Below are 22,405 nucleotides of genomic sequence, written 5' to 3'. Positions count from 1 at the left end.
AAAAGTCTACATTGGCTACAGACTACACCTTACACCTTACTTGAGCAATGTGGTGCAAGGGACGCAGTGACTTGACTGAAGTGGTAAGGCTGGTGACTGTGGTAGCCTTGGAGGTTCAAGATACATGCTCCCTTGTTCTGACACAATATGATGGACAACTCACTACTAAATAAGACCATACCCGTAGGCCTTTAGGCTAAGATGAAAACATATCACAAAATCAAGAACCACATCACATAATAAAATGGAGGACATTCATAGCATTACATAGCTGACAAATGACATTATTACCTGATTGCCAGACTGCTGAAAGTTATGGCCCAGCCAAGTTGGCACAAGACCCTAACCACCATGGTTTCCATACAGCTTGCTGGCTAGCCAATCCCTAAGGCGGGCCACAGGCCCCTTATATGCATATCCCCACGCAAACAGTGGGCGAGAGTAATAAAGAGCACGGCTAGAAGGTCCATATTAAGTAATGCACTACACCACAGTAAGATTTTGTTGACACATCAAAGTGACAAAAAAGAGAAAGCATCAAATCTCTTTAAAAGAAATTCAATCTGCCTGCAGAACTTTGTCAAGATGTGGTTAAAGGGTGATGTATTTTTAAAAGTTGCATGTAATATGCAGGCTACTGACAGATTAGAAAAAGATATTCAACCGGTTAAATCCCAAGACTGGCGATTGTGGAGCCAAAGAGAGAATTCTACACAGATGGCATTCCTGCCACAGAAGTCTCTACGGGCCCTCCAGCACCTGACTGCTATTTCACCCGGCCACCATCTCCACTCGGCAGAAAGCCATCCAATGCCACGCAGGTCTGGGAGATGGCACACTAAGGGCCAGCAGCACCCTGGGCATCATTCTACAGCTAGCCTCACAGTGAGCAAGTCCGTGGGCCTCAAGAGAGTCAAAGGGACTGAATTTTGGCGAGACAGGTCAGCCAGAGTCTTTACTCATGAAATCTGGGCCAAGAACGCTGGATTATCACCACCTGGATCTTGTTTCGCTTTAAATTTCCCACTGCCTGAGGAGAATTCCAGTAAAGCGTGGGTCCTCTAATCAATGTGCAGAAAGAGCCACGGATGACCCCAACAGGGTGCTGTTCCACTGGCTAAGGGGCAGCCACGAGTCAGAGCAGCTATACAGGGCGCAGGTTTGGGGGTCAAATCCAGGCTTGCCACTTGCTCGGTTGTATAACCTGGGGCACATGCTTAACCTCTCTGCGCCACAGTTTCTTCATGGGGATAACCCACCTAGCTCACATTCTGAAGGTGAAGTGACGTAATCTGTCTCGAGCATCAAGCACCATTTCATAGCAATTGCTGAATGACGCGTGACAGCCTCAGAAACCCATAGCAGCAGTTCTACCCTGCCCTACAGGGTCGCTGTGAGTCAGAATCAACTAGATGGCCATGAGTCTGGTTTTCAGTCTACAATAATAATTTGGATTAAAATTACAATACTGGTTTCCCAAGCATTCTTTCTACTACAGAAAGCAGTACTCAATTCAATATTGGGGACTTTTCCTGCCCTGCCAAGGAAATAAAACCTAACATGAAAAAAAATGCAGACTTCCACTTGCCTAATAAGCAGGTTCCACAAATCAAGCTACCCATGATCCAAAATTGTGTCACTAAACGTCAATTCCCCCAGCACTGGAGGATACAATGTCAAAATGTAAAAGCCCTTTCAGTCTCAATGAATTCAGGGCTGCGCCAGCACAGAGCTCCCAGGCAGTCTGCACTGAGGGTGTCTGTCAACTGATCCTCTGGTGGCCCTGGTTGTAGGCCAACACAACATTGGAGCCACCCAGGAAAATGTTGACAAGAGAACTCAGAGATGATTTGGAGGGAAGGAATCATCGTGGACAACTAGTTCCTGGCTCCCGCTGTCACAGTGCAGAATCCCCGAAGGATTCCTGGAATCCATTAGTTAATCGACACTATTCATGCAACCGACTGTTTTAGCTAAAGGACCATGGTGCCTTTCCTTCAGTTGAGATGACAAGTATTTTGACCATGACCAGAGTTTTTGTTCTTCTAGTTCAAGTTCCTGGAACAGAAATGGGAACCAAGTCTAAGCCTGCCATCTAATTCATCATGCTATCTATCTTAAAGCAACAGAACACCGCTCACAGAGTCAACAACACAGGCAACCTCACAAGGCAGGCAATTGATGACAGGAGTCTCCTACCATTTATGTTCCCCGCTGGATAAAATGAAAGAAAGAGAACTCTGCACATAAGATTGTTTGCTATGGTGGCTGCTCAAACGCAGGGTGAGCCAGTTTTCCATGGCTGATTTTTTTCTTCAGAAGTAGATCTCCAGGCCTTTCTTCTGAGGCCCCTCACCCCAAAACCCACTGCCATCCAGTCAATTCTGACTCAGAGCAACGCTATAGGACAAAGTAGAACTGCCCCAGGGGGTTTCCAAGACTAACGCTTTACAGGAGCAGAAAACCAAATTTATCTCCCTGGGAGGAGCTAGTGGGTTTGAACTGCTGGCATTGATTAGTAGCCCAAAGCATAACCCCCTAGACCACCAGGGAAGGGGTGCAAACATCCTTTGGGTCAACAGCTACGGGAGCCAGTCATTTTTGCAGCACCTCCAGGGATGTGCTTTGCTAAACCAAACAGATGTTAACTCTGGGGCCACACCACCATCACCGGGCAAAGCCATCTCGCTCTGAGGGCTTTAGAAATTCTTTTTGGCGTGTGCCCCATTCCTGACAACTGCAACAGAATTATGTAAAATTTTCAAAAGACCCCAAAGCCCGGATCCCACTCACTATTATGTTGATTTTTTAAAATACCGTTCTAGGTTCCAGTGCTCAGTGTTGATAGCATGTGCAACAAACACTTTCTCTAACGATGGAGACTGTGTACTGGTGCCTGTGGTACGTATCCCTGTTGGAGTTGACCCGGCCCTTCCTGCTGGAGGCCAGGTCCAGCAGAGGAAGGGGGCTTTTCTTATTTTTTTAAGTTCAACTGGAAAAAGCTGGCTAGAGAGGGGGCTGGTAAACCTAAGCAACACTTAGGGACCAGCCATAAAGTCAGTCTGATATCGGCAAAGAGAGACAACCGAAACTGGAATTCTGCTGACGGACTATAAAAACTGGCATGGCCACTTTGAAGCGCTGATCTGCGCTCATCTCTTCAAGCTGAGCATCCGTCTGTCCTGTGACCCAGAACCTTGACTCCTCGGTATGTGTGTGTTATTCAGAACAGTCATCATTTTCAAGCTCCCCGCCCAAAGTCGCCAAGAGTAGAATGGAGACCCTGGCATGTCGACACACACACAGGGCAATATTACACGGCAACGATGTACAAGCACACACAACACGGTGCCTCAAACACATAAACACCGGGTGAACAAAGAAGTCAGACCCAAGAGTATGAGAGCTGCACAGCTCCATTCCCTTAATGGACCGAACCGGCAACACCAGGCGCTCTGGTCCAAGTGCAAACAGCAGTAACCTACAGAACGGCGACGAGTGACTGGAAGGGACACAAGGGCGGGGGCCTTCTGGGTACTAGTCGCATGCATTCTGCTTCTTGGGGTAAGTGTTGGTTACTGGGAGAAACCAGAGTAGCACACTCAATGTGCACATTTCTCACTGCATATTGTACTTCAATAAAAAAAAAGAAAAAGAAAAAGGTGGGGGAATCACGAAATCCAGGAGCATCCATTTCCGGCAATGTCCTTAAACTGCCACCTAGTGGCACCAGCTAAATGTAAACAAGAAGGACGCTTCACCTCTCCAACCTAAACCAAACCAAATGCAATGAAATCGATTGTGACTCATAGCAACCGACCCTCTATTACAGAGTAGAACAGCGGGGGGCGGGGGGGGGGCAGGCGGGAAAGCTTCATTTTACTCCCACAGAGCAGCTGGTGGTTTCAAACTGCTGCATATAAACCCACCTGGGCTCTCACAACTTCAAAACTGTGGCCACATTTCTAGCAGGACGTCCCGGCAGTGGGCTCCAACAGCGTCCAGACATAAGACATTAGGAGGTAGGTCAGGAGAGGTGGCTACTACAGAGCACACTAGGACAATAAGCCGATTATGTGCTTTCTGCTCACCGCTCTGCTGGCCGCCGGCCAGAGAGGGACGATTTACAACAGAGAAGCCAGCAAATGCTGCAGGTTTTCAGAGATCCCCACAGAATTGCTGAGCAGAGCAGAACATTAGGAGGGAGCTTGGGAGAAAGAAGTCCCTTCACCTTCTTTCTTTTCCCTTTACCCTCCTTCTTCACCTGCCGGGTAGACTTCTGGGGCATGACTTCCATAGGGTTTCTTCCAAGGATGCTGGAGCAGCAGGGACTTAAACCTTTGAAGTTACGTGCTGAAGGTACTAGCCCAGGGTTTTGCTAGTAAAGTCTGAAAGACAGCGTCTTGGTCAAAGGTTGACTCACAAGGAAAAATGGCTCCATTACAATCCTTGTTTCAAGAGACAGTGGACTGAAAAGTCTAACTGTGTTTCCATCCATTCTTCTCCTTCCCATTTCTGTCACTGACAAAGGCACGGGGCAGTTTGGCTTTGGTTTGCAGGTTGAGAGTAGGAGGGGGAGGGGAGCGGTGCAGTGCGGTGCGGTGGTCGGCCCACCGGGCGCGCCACAGCGCGCATGCGCACGTGGGCGAAGGCTCGCCCGGACCCGGGGAAACTCCCGACGATTCCCCCTAGCGGCAACGAGGAGGAGGACAAGATATCTTCTCCCAGGCTGCTGGTCTACCCACCTTTCGCGTCGGGGGCGGCCCGAGTTTGCAGGGCGAGGCCGGCAGGGCGGGGGGGTGGGGGTGGGGGGGGGGTGGGGGGGGGTGGGGGGTGGTGGCGCGTATTGCTTGCAGCCCTTGATGCAGATGGAGGACCAGTTCCTCTTGGTCCCAGCAAGTGTAAAGAACTGGATTCTGTGATAGGAGGCTTAGTGAGCCTGCCCCACTTTCATCCTAGGCCTGGTACCTTGAACATCTAGGGATCCAGAGGCATTTCTTCCACACTGATCAACTAGAATCCGGCCTCTGTTTCGCTGGGCTGAGGAAATCATTGTAACAGCTGACTGTTGTTGATGTTTGGCTATGTGCCAGGCACCGTTGTAAGTGCTTTACAGCTATTACCAGTAATTCATTTCATCATGCCAACATTATGGACAGTGACATGGTCATCGCCCCCATTTCACATGCGAAGAAAAGTATAGAGAGGCTAGGAAACTTACCAAGTCAGATCATCGACTAAAAGACACCTACAAAAATGGGAAAACATACCAGGCCTGAGGATAGAACGTCTTAACATTGTGAAAATGTCAATCCTCCCTCAAATCTACAGATATAATACAATCCCAATCCAAATCCCTATAGCATTTTTTAATGAAAATGGAAAACCCAATCTCCAACTCTGAACAGGAGGGGAAGAGGGCTCAGACAGCTAAGTCATTATTGAACAACACTAACCGAATAGAAGGTTTCCTGGGTCCCCAATCTTAGAACTCACTACACAGCGACGGTGGTCAAACCAGTCTGGCACTAGTACAATGACAGACAGCCTGGCCAATGGAACAGAACTGAGACTCAGCAAGAAATTCACCAGGCTATGGACCGTTGATTTTCGACCAACTGGTAAAACTAAATACCTAATTTCAGAAAAAATGAAAACAGAGTCACTCGAAAAACCGCACACAGAAACGACACTCCACTCAAAATGGATTAAAACTCTAAACCTAAACTAAACTTTAAAGATCCTAGGAAAAACTTAGAGATAAAGCTAAGGACCCTAATCTATGGCTCAGAAGATAGTAATTATAATTACTGTATATTCTCATGTATAAGTCGAGTTTTTCAGCACACTTTTAATGCCGTTTTTGTGGTAAAAATTATGTGTGTCAGCTTATACTTGTGTATATATGGTAATAATGTACAAACAGCAGAAGATCAAGCAGATAATGCTAAAGAGTAAACCGAATTCCCTGCCCTTGAGTGGACACTGACTCGCAGTGACCCTATAGGACAGGGCAGAACTCCCCTGTGAGTTTCTGAGGCTGCGACTCTGTTTGCAGGCGTAGAACGCCCCATCTGACTCCTGTGGCAGCAGAACACGTAACTACGCTCCCACTAGGGCTCCCAGAGCACATGACCAGAGCCTTTTCAAAATGGAAGGATTTTTTCCAAAACAGTAAAAAGAATCTATAGACTGGTAGAAAAAATTGTTGACAACAACTGATTTGACAAGGGTCGAATCTCAAACGTTTATAGAACGCTTCAACAAGAGAAAGAGCAAACAATCAAAGTTGTAAATGGGCAAATGCCGTTAACAGATATTTTACCAGAGATGCTATGCGGGCTGTTAAGGAACACATGACAAGAGGCTTGCAAACCCTTCCAGCTTAGAGCACGCCAATAATGGCCCTGATCAAAAGAAGCAGAAGGCGACTGCCGGGGAAACTATGGAGAGACTGGAACTCGCAGACCCCACTGGGGGGACGGACTGCAAGATGGTATAAACACTATGAGAGAGGGTGTGTGATGAGCGCATAAACACCTAGAATGGAAACATACCATATGAGGCAGCATTACCGCTCCTAGGTGCATAGCCTAGAGAAGAAAAGGAGCAGTGACATCAACAGATCGGTGTGCACCCATGCTCACCGCAGCATTGTTCACAATGGCACAACGATCTAACTGAGTATGCAACAGCAGGCAAATGCGAAATTGTGGTTCATGCAGACAATGGACTTTTAGAGACTGATGAAGAACAATGATGACTCAGGTAAATGTCTCACCCATGGATGAGTGGGGATGGCATTATGGTAAGTAAAATCATTCTGAGGTAGTTAGTTTATTGTGCCAACCTGGCTGATAAACACATGGGATAGAGTGAGGGGCGGAGAGTTAAATGGCTCGGCGAGCCTTGCCTTTTTTGTCCCTTACTTGTTGATCACCGGACCAGTGTGTGGTTGCCTTGCTTGTTCTGTGCCCCAATTTGCAAGCTACACTACCTGTGGGACACCTAACCCGTGGACTGTGTCACTGTAATTTGAGACTCCTTCAAGACCTGCTTCACCACACAATTGGAATTTACATCGCTTGAGCTGGGGACTGTCAAACCCTGTCATCTGGTTGACTGTTGGTGACCTGCCTTGCTGTTTGCTGCCTGTGCCCAGATAGCCTGAATTGCTCTACAGAGGACTACCCTGTGGCCCTCAAGACTTGAAGGACTGCCAGTGTCTCAAAACTGCCTCATGGGAGTGAGTTGCACTGATCCATTTGTACTGCTTTTTAATTTAATTAACTGTTTATTTCATATGTTGTACATCTATCTATCTGTATAAATATATATAAAATTATTATGTTTCTCTAGAGAATCACAGAAATCAATCGCCAAAATACAAATGCTGAATAAGATCATAATTATAAAAAGTCAAAATGAAATTTATATACAGAAGGAACTATTCTTTGGTGGTTACCAGGGATGGAAAGGCGAGGGAGAGTGAATCACTTAACTCACACTGCCATCAAGTAGATTCTAACTCATAGTGACCCTATATACAGCAGGGTAGAACTGTGCCTGTGGGCTTCTGAAACTGTAACTCTTTAGAGGAGCAGACAGCCTCATCTTTCTCCTACAGCACACCTGGTGGGCCTGAACTGCACCCTAGCATGTAACCACTGCGGTACCAAAACAGAGAGAAGCTAAATTCACTTCTGGCAAAGAATGAAAACCAAACAAGTTGACAATAACTTCAAAGAAAGTATGTCTAGAAACCACAAATTTAGAAGAAATACCTCCTTTAAAAACAGACAAGTATGCCTTCCCGACACGATCACTAAAGACAAAATGGGTGCATAAGCAAGTGTGAAGAAAGCTGATGGTGCCTGGCTACTAAAAACTACAGTGTCTGGGGTCTTACAGGCTTATAGTTAAACAGGCGGCTATCTAGCAGGGAAGCAACAAAGTCGACATGGAAGAAGCACACCAGTCTGTGTGATCAAGAGGTGTTGACAGGAACAAACATCAGAAGTTCAAAAGCAAGCAACCAAATCAAGGTGACACATAGACAAAGTGAAGATCCAAAGACTACCTATAAGATAATGGCACAGTCTGGCTATCAAAAGAGTTAGTGTCTGGGGTCTTAAAGGCTTGAAGGTGAACAAGCGGCCATCTAGCTCAGAAGCAAAAAGGCCCACATGGAAGAAGCACACCAGCCAGTGTGATCACGAGGTGCCAAAGGGACCAGGTATAAGGCATCATGCAAAAAAAAGATATATATATGTATATATGTGTGTGTATATATATGTGTATATATATATGTGTGTATATATATATATATATATATATACACACCATATTGAATGAAGGGGGAAGAGCAGAGTGGAGACCCAAGGCTCACGTGTCGGCCACTGGAGATCCCCTCATAGAGGGGTTTAGGAGAGGAGATGGGTCAGTCAGGGTGCGAGGTAGTACCGATGAAGAACACAGCTTTCCCCCAGATCCTGGATGCTTCCTCTCCCCAATTACCATGATCCGAATACTACCTTGCAGGGCTGGATAGGGCAGAGGTTGTACACTGGTACATATGAGGGCTGGAGGTACAGGGAATCCAGGGTGGATGATACCTTCAGGACCAAGGGTGTGAGGGGCGATGCTGGGAGAGTGGAGGGTGAGTGGGTTGGAAAGGGGGAACTGATTACAAGAAGGATCCACATGTGACCTCCTCCCAGGGAGATGGATGGCAGAGAAGGGGGGGAAGGGAGACTCCGGATAGGGCAAGATATGACAAAATAACAATCTGTGGATTATCAAGGGCACATGAGGGGGGGGAGTGGGGAGGGAGGGGAAAAAAAGAGGACCTGATGCAAAGGGCTTAAGTGGAGAGCAAATGCTTTGAGAATGATTGGGGCAGGGAATGTGCGGATGTGCTTTATACCATTGACGTATGTATATGTATGGATTGTGATAAGAGTTGTATGAGCCCCTAATAAAATGTTTTTTAAAAATAGAAAAAAAAGATAATGGCACAGTCTCTCACAGAAGGGACACAGGGAAGGGATGATATATTCAGGGTGTGGTACAGCACAGTTAGAACACATAACTTTCCTCTAGTTCTTTTAATATTTCCTCCCCCTATTATTATGGTCTTAGTTTTACCTCATTAATCTTATTAGACCTGCATATATTCATGTGTATACTTAAAAAGCATTCAATGCATGAAATCCAAGACAGATAAACCCTTTAGGGAGCAATGATTCCCTGAGGACACAGAAAGGAGGGGGAGGGAGGGGGAGCAGATAGCATTGATGACTCTATAACCCCACTCGAGGGGAACGAATAACAGAATAGCAGGGCAACAGATCCATCGGATGGGGTGAGATATGGGGGGTAAAGAATAATAATATTTAACATAATACCAAGGGTTCTTGAGTTAGGGTGGGGGGAGGGTGGGGATAAAAGGGAGCTGATACCAAAGAGTACAAGAAAAAAATGATTTGAAAATGATGGTGGCAGCAGTTATACAATCATGCTTGTTCTAATTGAACTATAGATTGTTATATTACCTGTAGAGCTCCCAATTAAAGGGGGGGGAGAGACAAGTGTGATAAAATAGGGACAAATAAAACAAACAGATCGATAGTAAAAAACATGGATCACAAAAAATGAAGAATGGTCATTGACGTTCAAAAATGAGACAGGACCCATTCTGGCCCTCTCAGGTTGTACCAATCATTCTTCATCTGTAAGATGTGATTCAGGAGCAGCCCAGAGAGATGAAGGAATCAGGACTCCAGGAATGCAAGATGGATTGACAGACCTAGTAATAGGAGTCATTGGTATCTGAGGATAGTAAAAAAAGAAAACACAACACAAAACAAGTAGAGAAGCTAACCCTGCCGAGCGGTGACTTATACAAAAGCCACCATTTTCTAGATCCAAAGTGACCACGGATGTCAACTCAGACACAGAAATGTAAAATGGTCCCTCTGAGTCGACCATGAAATGGAAAGAACATTAAAGAGGAAACTTGAAAGAGCCACAGGAAAGACACATGAGCTCGGAAGGAACCAAAGCCATGGGGAGGGTTGAATTCATAGCAGCCGCAGCCGCAGCCGCAGCGAAAGTCTGAAGAGGACATCAATGTGCTACTTCCCAGTGCTCTGGCTCCAGCGTGGTCCTCCTGTGGTTCCAGGGCCAAGTCTGAGAGGGATGAAAGATCAAAAGGAACCCTGGGGAGCTCATGGCCATGGCATTCCTTGAGCCATGGGGTCCCTCTCCTTTCCATGAACTGATGCCCAGGTATCCTGGCCGCACTTTGCAAAAAGTAACAAGGGAGAAGTTCTTCTCCAAAGCCCCACGGATTGCATTTTATGATGTTTCACCTCAAAAAACCTCACGGGGAAATTCTATTGCCTTTTCCTTGCATTTCCTATGAACTGTCTTGGAGCCCCCTCATATTGAAATCATTATTTTTCTTGAAATGAAAATAGAATCAGAGGCATCAGTGCTAGAAGGATCCACCTAGACTAGGATCGCCTCATTTTGGAGACGCGGCAATCGATCCATGGGACTCATTATTTAATTCCCATGAAGCTAGAGAGTGACAGTAGCAGAGCCCAGAAAGAGACCACAGATCCACACTTTCATTTAGCGCCGCAGGTTCGATCCTTATGACAGATGAAGAGATGCATACACTTCGTCATTCTCTGTCCCTTCACCACCGAGACACTGTCATTTTCCATTAAGGTTTGTAGGCCAGAACAGCAGACTACCCTGGAAGAACATGAAGGTGGCATCTTAAGTGACAGATGTTTACACATTCGTTTCCGAATGATTGCCGAGTTTCTGATCCCTGCGTTTAAGTAGGAAAAAAACACCTCTTAGTACATATTAAATCTGTATTTGGATATGTAAAAATTCTCACTGCCATTGAGTTGATTCCAACTCACAGCGACCCTATAAGACAGGGTAGAACTGCCCCAGTGGGTTTCTACTCTTTAAGGAGTAGAAAGTCTCATCTTTCCCCTGCAAAGCATATGGTTTCAAACTGTAGGCCTTGCAGATGGTCGCCCAGGGTGTCACACACTATGCCATCCAGGTTCCCCCAAGTAAAACTTAGGATACTTTTGACAGCTCACCAACATGGTTTAGGAACGCTGGCGGTACATTAAGGTGATTCCATGGCTTTAGAGACATGATATGAGGTCACATGAGTACAGTACAACAAAAATCTACATTTTCTTTAATAAAGAAAAAAAGTTATTTTAAGCAGTGACATTCCATGTTGTCTATATTTGAAAAACAGTTCTTGCGAATTTCTTAGTCCTGTTTGAAATAAAATTTCACTTAAAAAAAAAGGCCTGGATAGGACAGAGGCTATACACTGGTACACATGAGGGCTGGAGGTACAGGGAATCCAGGGTGGATGATACCTTCAGGACCAAGGGTGTGAGGGACGATGCTGGGAGAGTGGAGGGTGAGTGGGTTGGAAAGGGGGAACTGATTACAAGGATCTACATGTGACCTCTTCCCTGGGAGAGGGACAGCAGAGAAGGGGGGAAGGGAGACTCCGGATAGGGCAAGATATGACAAAATAGCGAGGTGTAAATTACCAAGGGCACATGAGGGAGGGGGGAAAGGGGAGGGAGGGGGAAAAAAAAAGAGGACCTGATGCAGGGGGCTTGGGTGGAGAGCGGATGCCTTGAGAATGATTGGGGCAGGGAATGTATGGATGTGCTTTATACAATTGATGTATGTATATGTATGGATGGTGATAAGAGTTGTATGAGTCCCTAATAAAATGTAAAAAAAAGAAAAGAGGAGAAAAAAATGATTAGGGCAGGGACTGTACAGATGTGCTTTATACAGTTGATGTATGTATATGTATGAACTGTGATGGGAATTGTATGAGCCCCTAATAAATTGATAAAATATAAAATAAAAAAATAAAAAGACACAGTCTGTGTTACAGATGGACCTACACCACTTTAGCCACACAAGGATGGGCATGGCCAGATAATGGAAGATAGCAAGTGTGGGTGACGACACAGAGAAACTGGGACCCTCGTCATCTACTGCTGGTAGAACAGCAGTCTGGGAAGTGAAAGAGAATTACTACATCGGGCTCATCATTTTCACTCCTAGGTATATACTCAAAAGAATTGGGAGGAAGGGACCCAATGAGGTCCTTGAAACTAATCTTCCTTGTGGTACTCTTCACAATAGCCAAATGGTTCAAAGAGAGCAAACCTCCAGTGTCTAGCCACAGATGACGGGATAACCAAAATGTGGTCTACCCAGATAATGGAATATGTCTCAGCCATGGCGGGAAATGAAGTACTCACTCATATGGGCGACACCACGGAGGAGTCTTGAAAACATGCTGAGTGAAATATTGCAGAGAGGAAATTGATGAATGAGTTCGGAGGGGGGGGATGCACTAGTCATTACTTAAGGGGTCTTAGAATTTCTGTTTAAAGGAATAGTCTTCAAACTTGAGAGTGGTGATGGGTGTACACATGGTGAATATAATTAATGTGCCTGAACTGTATGCTTAAACATGGTTTTTAAATGGCCAGTGTTCTGCTAGATATTTTACTTCAATAAAAGAATGGATCTGTATGGGGGGAGCAGGAAGGGGTGCCTTCAAAAATGTCTGGGTAAAATTCCATTATCTTTCCATTTTTTTCCGACAAACTTCTCGAAGTCCCCGTTGTATCCTGTAATAAACTTTACATTTTACAAATAGAGCCAGTTAGAAAATGCATTAGTTTATGATGACAAAGGTGGCAACAACCAATGTCACTGTACATGTGAAACTGTACATAGGAAAACCATGGGATGACCAAATGTGTTCTATATACCTTAACAATAAAAAAAATCATCTGAGTCATCCCTCAAAAAAGAATGTTCTGGAAATTAGTTTCTCCCCGAAGAACTGACTGTTTTTATCACCAACTTGGAATTAACGTATGCAAACAATACAAGAAATCCTTCCCCTGGACCCTGAAAAACTCAACAGGCCAGTATTGCCTGAGCCACCTCTCTTCTCGGTCCGTTCCCTGGCCAGTTCTTCCTCTTGCCTTAGTCCACAGCTTCTCAACCCTGGCAGCATTTCAAAATCACCCAGGGAGCTGGGAGAAATAAATCCCCAGGCCCAGGCCTCACCGCATACCCAAACCTCTGGGGGTGGGACCCTAGATATTAGAAAATGTTAACCTCCCCCAATGGTTCCATTGTATAGCCAAAGTTGAGAACCCTTGGTCTAATTCCTCCTCTAAAGGGACTGCTGACAGGAACCTTAAGTCCCTGAGCTGTTAACCGAAAGATCAACGGTTCAAACCCATCAGCCACTCCTCAGGAAAAAGATGAGGCTGTCTGCTTCCATCAAGATTTAGAGCCTCAGAAACCTTATAGGTCAAGCCTGCTCCACCCTAGAGGGTCACAATGAGGCTGAATGGACTCAAGGGCAGTGGGTTAATGGGTAAGGAAGCCCTCCCCTCGGGATACCCCTTGGATTAGAGGTGAGGCAGTGGCTCGCTCATTGCCACCTTCCCTGCACTCGCCTGTCTTCCCAAGTCCCCAGCAATGCCACAGACATGCTCACTTCTTTTGTATGTGTGTGTGTGTGGGGGGGGGGTGATGCCTTCAGTCAACTGAAAAGTTCTCCTGTTTCTTTAAAATTCATTTCTGTCTCTCACTAAGCTTAAAAGTATTAAGAAAATATTTCTTCTATGGTACCCTGAGAGAAAAAAAGAAAGAAATGACTGGCTATAAATAGGTAAATTCTGAGCACATTAGTCTCTGGAGAACTCCCAATTCATTAAATGCGGTGCTAAGATAACACTTTAAAAGATAAACCTTTGAACCCAGAAAATCTTTTCTTTAGTAAAGATAATTACAAGGGCGCTCTGGCTCTATCACAAAATTGCCATAGGAAAGTTGTCAGGCAACCAATCCTATTAAAGGGGGTTAGCATTTGCAGCCCCAAATAAGCCTTTCACAGGGACTGACCTACAGAACAAGGACACACTCTACAGACGGCGCATCATTCCATGAATATACGCACAAGCAGTAAGCCACTATGTTCAACCTATTCTCACAGAAGCACTCCACGACCCCACACCCGAAACCCAGGCCACTGCCTGTGACTCAGAGCAACCCCGGAGGACAGACACAGCAGAACAGCCCCATGGGGAGTTCCCTGTTCAATCTTGACAGGAGATGGACACAGCTTTGTTTCCTGCCAGGCAACTGGCGGGCTCAAACTGCGTGTGGTTTCAAGTCACTGACCCTATGACTAGCGGTCAAGTGTGTGAACCGCGGTGCCACCAGAATTCCTCCATAGGAAATCATTTCTGGTTTCTTTTTAGTCGTTTTTAAGGTATCACCCCTTCAGAGCGGAACCAAAATACCACGCTCAGGTCCCTATCTTTTCAACGGAGACAGTGGCACGGGAACCACCTGAGTTTTCCTATAGTATGAAAAGAAAACAGTTCTGGCTCTTTGAATGGATTCCTTTTCCCCAACTCCAGGGCCCCATCTGTATAACTGAATCCAGATGTCCACGTCACAGGGGGGCTTGGTCTATGTCAGGACCAGCTCAACTGCATGTTCTGCTGAAAAGCTATGCCTCTTCTCTTTCACTTGATAAAAGGAGAGGTAGGGGTCTGACGCGTGTAGAAAGGGTCGAGATATAACTTGTGTACACAGCTGCAGATGTACAAGCTCATTTCTCTTCTCTACGTAAAACCCGGACATTCATCAATGAGTGGCCACATTTGATTTTTTTAAACCGTGCAGCTTCTTTAGGATCAAAATGCTTTCTTGTGTTTTAAAATCTAGGTCCTGGCCACAGAGCCAGTTAAATAATGAGGGAAAATTTAAACCCCAAAATAATCCCAAGGATTTATTTTAATCTCTTCCCAGATCTATTAATAAGTTTACTGATTTGTAACCATACGTAGTTTCTTTGTTTCTCCCTAGATCTCCTGGTGATAATAGTACATTTTAAATCCCATCAAACATCGTTTTTTTTTCTCTCTCTGTCACATACACACACTTTCTGATGTCCATAGAAAGCATTCACAACAATCCAAAGATTTCCGTGTGTTTCAGTCTTTTGTAATTAACATATATACTCATGTATAAACCGAGTTTTTCAGCACATTTTAAATGCCATTTTTGTGGTTAAATTAGGTGCCTCGGCTGATATTCGGGTCAGCTTATACTCGAGTATATACAGTGTATGTGTTGTGAAATGTTGAAAATTACTTCACAAGAGTGAAACCATGATGGAATAGAAATGCAGAGAAGGAAACAACAAACTGAAAACATGAAAATACCCCTTTCTGTTCATTTTTTAACTATTCTAGAAGAAACTAGTGGTGTGCACTATGAAAGTTAACTTTAATGCAGGGCTTCACAACGGTTCTCCATGGTTCAAAATCAGGCTACAAAGTGCAACTAGAACTTACCTGAATATATAAAATATAGGTGAACTGTAAAAGTAAGTGGAATGGGAAAAATTATGAGTTGACATCCTGCTAGAGACTTTACCTTCCTCTTTGAAAACAAGAGCAGTGTGTACATTGCATAGCAATCAAATCTATTGACCCACAGAGTCAGAAACAACAGTGTCCCACTCAAAGATGGTAGCTGATAGCCCTGCGTTGAAGGTGCGCAGTTCTCCACAGTCCTGCCAATAACCCAGCTGCACTATCAGGCTCCGGAATGGGCTCATTATTGCCTGGTGGAGTCATCCATTGCAGGGCTTCCTTTGGGAATGGTTCCCATTCTGGTGATCATTTTGGACCTGTTCCAATGGCACTTGGTTGGCCATGACTGAACTAGTTCAAACCAGTGAGAAGCCCAGTGTTAATTACACAATATATCACTGAGAAGACAGAGGAGAGAGGGTTGGAAGAGTTCTTACCAATAGCTTAAGGCCGGTATTTAATAATGCTTCCTAACCACTGACCCCTCAGGATTGTAATAGCTATGTTATAAATAAAAAGATGGATGGCCATTTACACAGACTTTACCAAGTTGCTTTACTGTGGAAATTCAGAGCCTTTGGTGGGCTAATCGACACTTGACATCTCCCAGAAAGGGGGGTGGGGTGGGGTGTGCAGTGGTGGCGTAGTGCTTTTCCTTGTATACTGACATCTCCCAGAAGACTGTCTTCTCATAAGTAGTCTGGACAGGGCTGTGGAATGGGCGTTCTGTACAGGGAGGTTAGGTGAGATTCTTTAGGAATTTGACACAGTCAGTACAGACTAAGCACTGCCCAGGACGGCCTATGTTGAATCTGTGTGGCCCATTTAGAACGGAGACTGGGTGGACAAAGGAGCACTGGGATGGCAGAAGGCATTCTTTCTGCATTCGGTACGCACCTGCTCCTGTAGGCGGAAATCCCCATAGTTGGCCAGCTGAGCCGAAGGCTTAGGCGGAGCACCAGGCTCACTGTTCACACTGTGCTGGGAAACCTGAAAAACAACAACAACAAAAAAGCCGACTCCTTCACGAACAGTGCCTGGAGAAGGTGCAGCCCCTACCAGATCCTCCCGCCACGAAGTCCCGAAGAAGGCAGGAAGCCCCTTTGCAGCTCAGATGAGGCCTGTGGATGGCAGCAGCGGGGTTCCATCCTAGGAAGGGACTACTGAACGTGGTGCGGCAGAAAGAGAAGCCTGCGAATCACAAACGTCCTGACACGTCTTCCACACATGCTCCGTCTGCTGGCTCCCAACCCTCTGTCTGAAAGCAGCCGCTGCTAGGCAATTGCCCCTAGACGGCCCTCTCCCTTTCTTCTGCCAAAGTCCAGGTTTCCTGTCAGTGCAAAACAGGAGCCTCATCGAGTCAATTCTGCCTCGTGTTGACTGCAGGGGTGTGGAGGAGACCGGTTCCAGGCCTGTCTTCCAAGGTACCCCTGGGTGAGTTCCAACAGCCAGCTTTTTGCCTAGTCAACCACATAACCATTTGTGCCACCCAAGGACCCCATCACATTGAGAGCCCCTTTGCAGAGGGCTGGTGGGACACTCCGTGGCAGCTCTGTGGTCCAGGGTGGCAGCTCTGTGATACACAGACACTGACAACAGCCATGGCAAGCTCAGGGGCTCTGAAGAGCAGACTTCAGTTGGAGAGCTAGCTCTCCTGGCCACCTCACTTTGGGCAACTTGCTTCACCTCTGTGGACCTCAACTTCCTTACCTCTAAAAGGGCAGACTATTAATGCCTACTTCACAGGGTTGTTGTGCGAGTTACATAATGCCTGAAGATACCTATATATAACCCCAGTCGAGGGGAACAAATAACAGATTGGTAGGTGAATGGAGATATTGGATGGTGTAAGATACGGCCAAAAAAGGGAAAGAATAATATTTAATATAATAACAAGTGTTCCTGGAGTAGGGTGGGGATAAAGGGGGGCTGATATCAAAGAGTACAAGTAGAAAGAAAAGGTTCTGAAAATGATGGTGGCAGCAATTGTACAATCATGCTTGATCTAATTCAACTTTGGATTGTTATAATATCGGTAAGAGTCCCAATAAAATGGAGGGAGAAAATGCATGGAAAGCGCTTAGCCCGATGCCTGCGTAGTGTGGTGATGGTGACTTAGGTGCCAACAGAATGACCCACTTGCCCAGTCCTAGGCCATCCTCACAACTGTTATGTGTAGGAAGCATCCAGCTGATCAAGGTGTTTACTAATGGGTGACTAGTAAACACTGTGTCTCTGCAGACAAAAGCATTGCAAAATGACTGTTGTTTGTGACTTTGCTGCTAAAAGCATTGAGGGATAACTCAGCTATTTACATCTCTTAGAGGCTCTCTTGAATATTGCATATCCGTGTGATTGTCCTTGCACCTAGTGCTTTTATTATTCTAAAGTTAAGAACCTGTGACTAGTTAAGTAACATTTGCATAGATAAGAGTTTAGGAATGTTTAAATTCTTTGATATTTGTTTTGTAACCTATTCCCTTGTGTAAGAAAAATATAACAACCAAGCTTCAAATATACTCGGCACTTCAGTCCATGAGATTGGAGTCCTCCAGATCCCATGCTTTGTACATAGCTCTTTCTTTTTCTATCATCCGCACGCCTCAGTTCGAGCCCAGCTTGATGCAGGACAGCTGGTCTGCTCCCCCACAGTTTTGCTTGAGCCCATTGTTGCAGCCACTGTGTCCATCCATCTCAAGGAAGGCCTTCCTTTTTTGCTTCCCCTCTACTCTCCCAAGTGTGATGTTCTTTTCCAGGGACTAGTCTTTCCTGAGGTCTGAAGTATATAAGACAAAGTCTGCTGGTCTTGCTTCTAAGAGACGTTCGGGCTGTCTTTCCTCCAAGACAGATTTGTTTGTTCTTTCGGAAATACACTATATATATATATATATATTGCCAACACTGTAATTGAAACATGGTATCAATTCTTCTGCAGTCTTTATTCACTGTCCAACTTTCACATGCATATGAGGTGACTGAAAATACCATGACAGATTTGTTTGTTCTTTTGGAAATACACTATATATATATATATATCTGTGTGTGTGTGTGTGTGTGTTGCCAACACTGTAGTTGAAACATGGTATCAGTTCTTCTGCAGTCTTTATTCACTGTCCACCTTTCACATGAGTATGAGGTGACTGAAAATACCATAGCGTGGATCAGGGGCACTTTAGTCCTCAAAGTAATATCTTTACTTTTTAACGCTTTAAAGAAGTCATGTCAGATTTTCCCAGTACAGAGTGCAGAATAGTGTTTCCCAAAATCGGTGTCACTGCCCCCTGTGGGGAACTGGAATGATGGGGGGGGGGACAGAACCCTACACCTTATACTAGATTATGGGCTATAGTGTAAAAGGTTTTTATTACTCAGGGGACTCGAGTAATTGTTTTTTCCTGAAAAGGGGACAGGACACATAAGTTTGGGGACCTATGGTGTAGATGCTCAATTAATGTAGCTACTGATATAAATACTGACATAAATGAGGAGAAACCATAGTCTGGGGAAGGCTCACAGAGGAACTAACATGTAGGAAGTGCTATGTAACAGGGACTCGATATGCACCTATTGGCTGGTTCACCAATATATATTTATTTTATTATAGCAAAACTTATATAACACTTGCCATTTTAACTTTTCAATGTACCATCCAGTGCCATTAATTACATTCATTGTGTTTTGTAACTATTACCACTGTCTATTTCAAAGTAATCTCTTCGAATGCCACTGCCAATCAATGGTAGGATATAGGAAAAGGGAGCTCCCCCTTGTTTACGTGTATGTCAGGAAGAACAAGTGATTAAATGGGGTGGGGGCCACATCTGATCTACTCTGACTCCCAAGGCAGAATGCTACAGGGTCAGGCATACATCGACCCTCCAACGAATTCTGACACCAATTTCTTTTTTTAAAAATCATTTTATTGGGAGTTCGTACAACTCCTATCACCATCCATCCATTGTGTCAAGAACATTTGTACATTTGTTGCCATCATCATTTTCAAAACATTTTCTTTCTACTTGAGCCCTTGCTATCAGCTCTTCATTTTTTCCCTTCCCTCCCCACCCTTCCTCCCTCACTAACCCTTGATAACTTATAAATTATTTTTTTTTCATGTCTTATACTGACTGATGTCTCCCTTCACCCACTTTTCTGTTGTCTGGCCCCATGAAGGGGGTTATATGTAGATCACTGTGATCGGTTTCCCCTTTCTCCCCACACCTTTCACTTACCATCCTGGTATTGCTACTCTCATTATTGGTCCTGGATTCCCTGTGTTTCCAGCTCTTATCTGTACCAGTGTACATCCTCTGGTCTAGCCAGATTTGTAAGTCAGAAGTGGGATCATGATAGTGGGGAGGGGAGGAAGCATTAAAGAACTAGAGGAAAGTTTTATGTTTCATCAATGCTATACTGCACCCTGACTGGCTCGTCTCCTCCCCACGACCCTTCTGTAAGGGGATGTCTGACACTAATTGCTGTGGCTGGGTTCAATAATTAATTGCAATGGCCACACACAATTCACAGACTATACTTCCAATTGGCAGAAGTTAATGGGTTACAATTCAGGCCTCCGCCTCTTGATCTAGCTTCTTCCCTGCTTGGGCAATGTTGCAAAAGCTCTTTCCGAGTTGCTAATAAATGCCCAAAGGGCATGCCAATCCACCATAAACTGCAGCCTGAATTTACTCAGCTCCAGCACCAGGATTCAGCAAACCTAGCAACCCTAACTCAGTGCCTAAAGTCACCCACTGCACAAACCTGTCTCTTGCCAAAAGCACTCAGCTTGACTTGCTCTGTTGGCTGGGAAGTTCACTGCTCTGGTTCTGCTGCTGCTAACTTCAAACCAGACAGCCCTTCCCCTCCTCTCTTACCTCTAGCCTCTGTTGACTAGGTCAACGGGTGCAATTTGACATGTCCTTAAAAGCCATCTCTTCCTCTCTGCCTCTTTCCCACTTCTCTTCCACAAGTAGGCACACTTGGGTGGTTATCACAAGCATACCACCTCACTGACTCTCTTTAACTTCGTTAGAAAAGGGGATTTTCTCAGATTGGCACAGACTTTTCTTACCTTGATGCATTTAAAAGCAAAATACTTGCTCAAAATTCAAAAGGACAAACAGTCATCACTCCCCCACCCCCCCCCACCCCCCCCCCACCCCCCGCACACATACATTCACACTTGGCAGGTCTTCCCTTCAAATGTAATCTCCTGTTTTCTCAGCAATACTGGGTGGAAGTCAGGTTTCCACCTAAGCCTCCAACTCTATATAGGCTTCTAGCTTAAAATCAAACCTGTGCCTTCCAGGCAATTTTTAAAAGTTTTATTGGCAAGTAATTTACATATCATCTAATTAAATAGTTTAATCACGCAATCCTATCAAGGAGAATTAGACAATCACCCCCACACCATTTTAGAGCAACACGCACGCACGCACACACACACACACACACACTGGTTAAATTGTCTCTAAGATGATTTAAGCAATCACACTCCATTCTAATGCTCCCTCCTCCTCCTGTCTTCATTATTTACTCCCCAAATCCCCTTTCCCTCCCTACTCACCCCAGCCCTGTATTCCCTATATCCCCTGTATCCATTACTATCATTATGCATTCACTCCTCCTGTGCTTCAAGGCTGGGAGACCCAATAGAAAGCAAAATCACACTAAGGTGGTAAGGATAAAATCATAGTGGTACAAAGACAAAATAAAAACAATGCATAAGAAAGAAAAGACCCCCAGCAACATGCAAAAAGCCAGAGGAAAAAAATCTGGCATGGAACCAGTAAAAATTCAGGTCGAGTCAACTGGCCAAGTGTCGAATTTAATGCAGCAGAATCAGGATTACAATGGTCTCTGCCGGGTAGTAAGGCTGATCGAGACTCTTGGCAGTGGCTCAGCCTGCCTAGATACTCTGCAGATGGGTTTGGGGCTCTCGCTATCCCCCATAACCTTCCACAAATTGGGTGTTCATAATTTTTGCTCTGATTCTTTTCTCCTCACCAGATTCAAGTTTTGCAATTGTCGTCTTTGGATCAAACAAGGTGGTGTGCTTTCTCTGTGTGGACTTAGTTGACTCCTCGCTTAGATGACTGCTTGTTTCAACACAAGCCTTTAAGACCCCAGACAAGATTCAGATTGATAGCCAGGCACCATCTGCTTTCTTCACCATACTTTACTTTAGCACCCTTATCTTCAGTGATCCTCCCATGATGGTGAGTATGGAGCAGGGCCATGATATAAGAACTGATTGTTTTTAAGTTGGGGCTTGGGTTTAGTACAAGCCCAAAACTTCTTCTCCAAGCAAATTTTAACTCCCCTTTCAGCATACCCAGCCATCCTACAAGCAATAGCATGGAGCCACTACATCTCATAGCATTTGCATGTCAAGGTGGACTGTACTCTACAGACTGTCTAATGAAGGAAGAACAAGTATTAGCCACCTTCAGCCAGGTCTGAGATGCACCCTGGGAGAAGGTATACTCTGAGTCACTCAGAGCCAGGAGGGAGACCCGCGGCTGTGCATAGAAAAATGCCTCAATGTTTTCTGACAGGAGCCGGAGGGGCGTTAAAGATCAAAGGCTTCTTCGGCACCAATCCTGCACAGTTTTGCTGCTTGCTTCTCATTTTCAGCTTAGAGAACGTGTTGATGAATCAGGCCATAGTAGCGCATGTAAATAAGGCAGAATTAATTTACAGCTAACCCAGGTTTTGCTTCAGCATATTGTTCCATGGGGATGAATGTCTAGGGCAGTGGTTCTCAACCTTCCTCATGCCGCGCGCCCCTTTCATACAGTTCCTCATGTCGTAGCGACCCCCAACCAGAGCATTATTTTCGTTGCTACTTCATCACTGTCATTTTGCTACTGTGATGAATCGGGCGACCCCTGGGAAAGGGTCGTTCTAGCCCCCAA

At 45.2% G+C, this 22,405-nt stretch overlaps 1 protein-coding gene across 1 annotated transcript in view; it reads right to left on the bottom strand.

Annotated features, from left to right (window-relative positions):
- Positions 1 to 22,405, bottom strand: part of REPS2 (RALBP1 associated Eps domain containing 2) — a 210,535-nt gene that overhangs the window by 24,131 nt on the left and 163,999 nt on the right. The window contains exon 16 of the mRNA XM_075539155.1: positions 16,386 to 16,478. Within this exon, the coding sequence (XP_075395270.1) occupies positions 16,386 to 16,478 (93 nt within the window). The remainder of the gene's footprint in view (positions 1 to 16,385; positions 16,479 to 22,405) is intronic.

The sequence above is a fragment of the Tenrec ecaudatus genome, chromosome X (assembly GCF_050624435.1).
Source record: "Tenrec ecaudatus isolate mTenEca1 chromosome X, mTenEca1.hap1, whole genome shotgun sequence".
Lineage (NCBI taxonomy): Eukaryota > Metazoa > Chordata > Mammalia > Afrosoricida > Tenrecidae > Tenrec > Tenrec ecaudatus.
The sequence above is the reverse complement of the archived record's forward strand: the minus strand, read 5'-3'. Positions and strand labels throughout refer to the sequence as shown.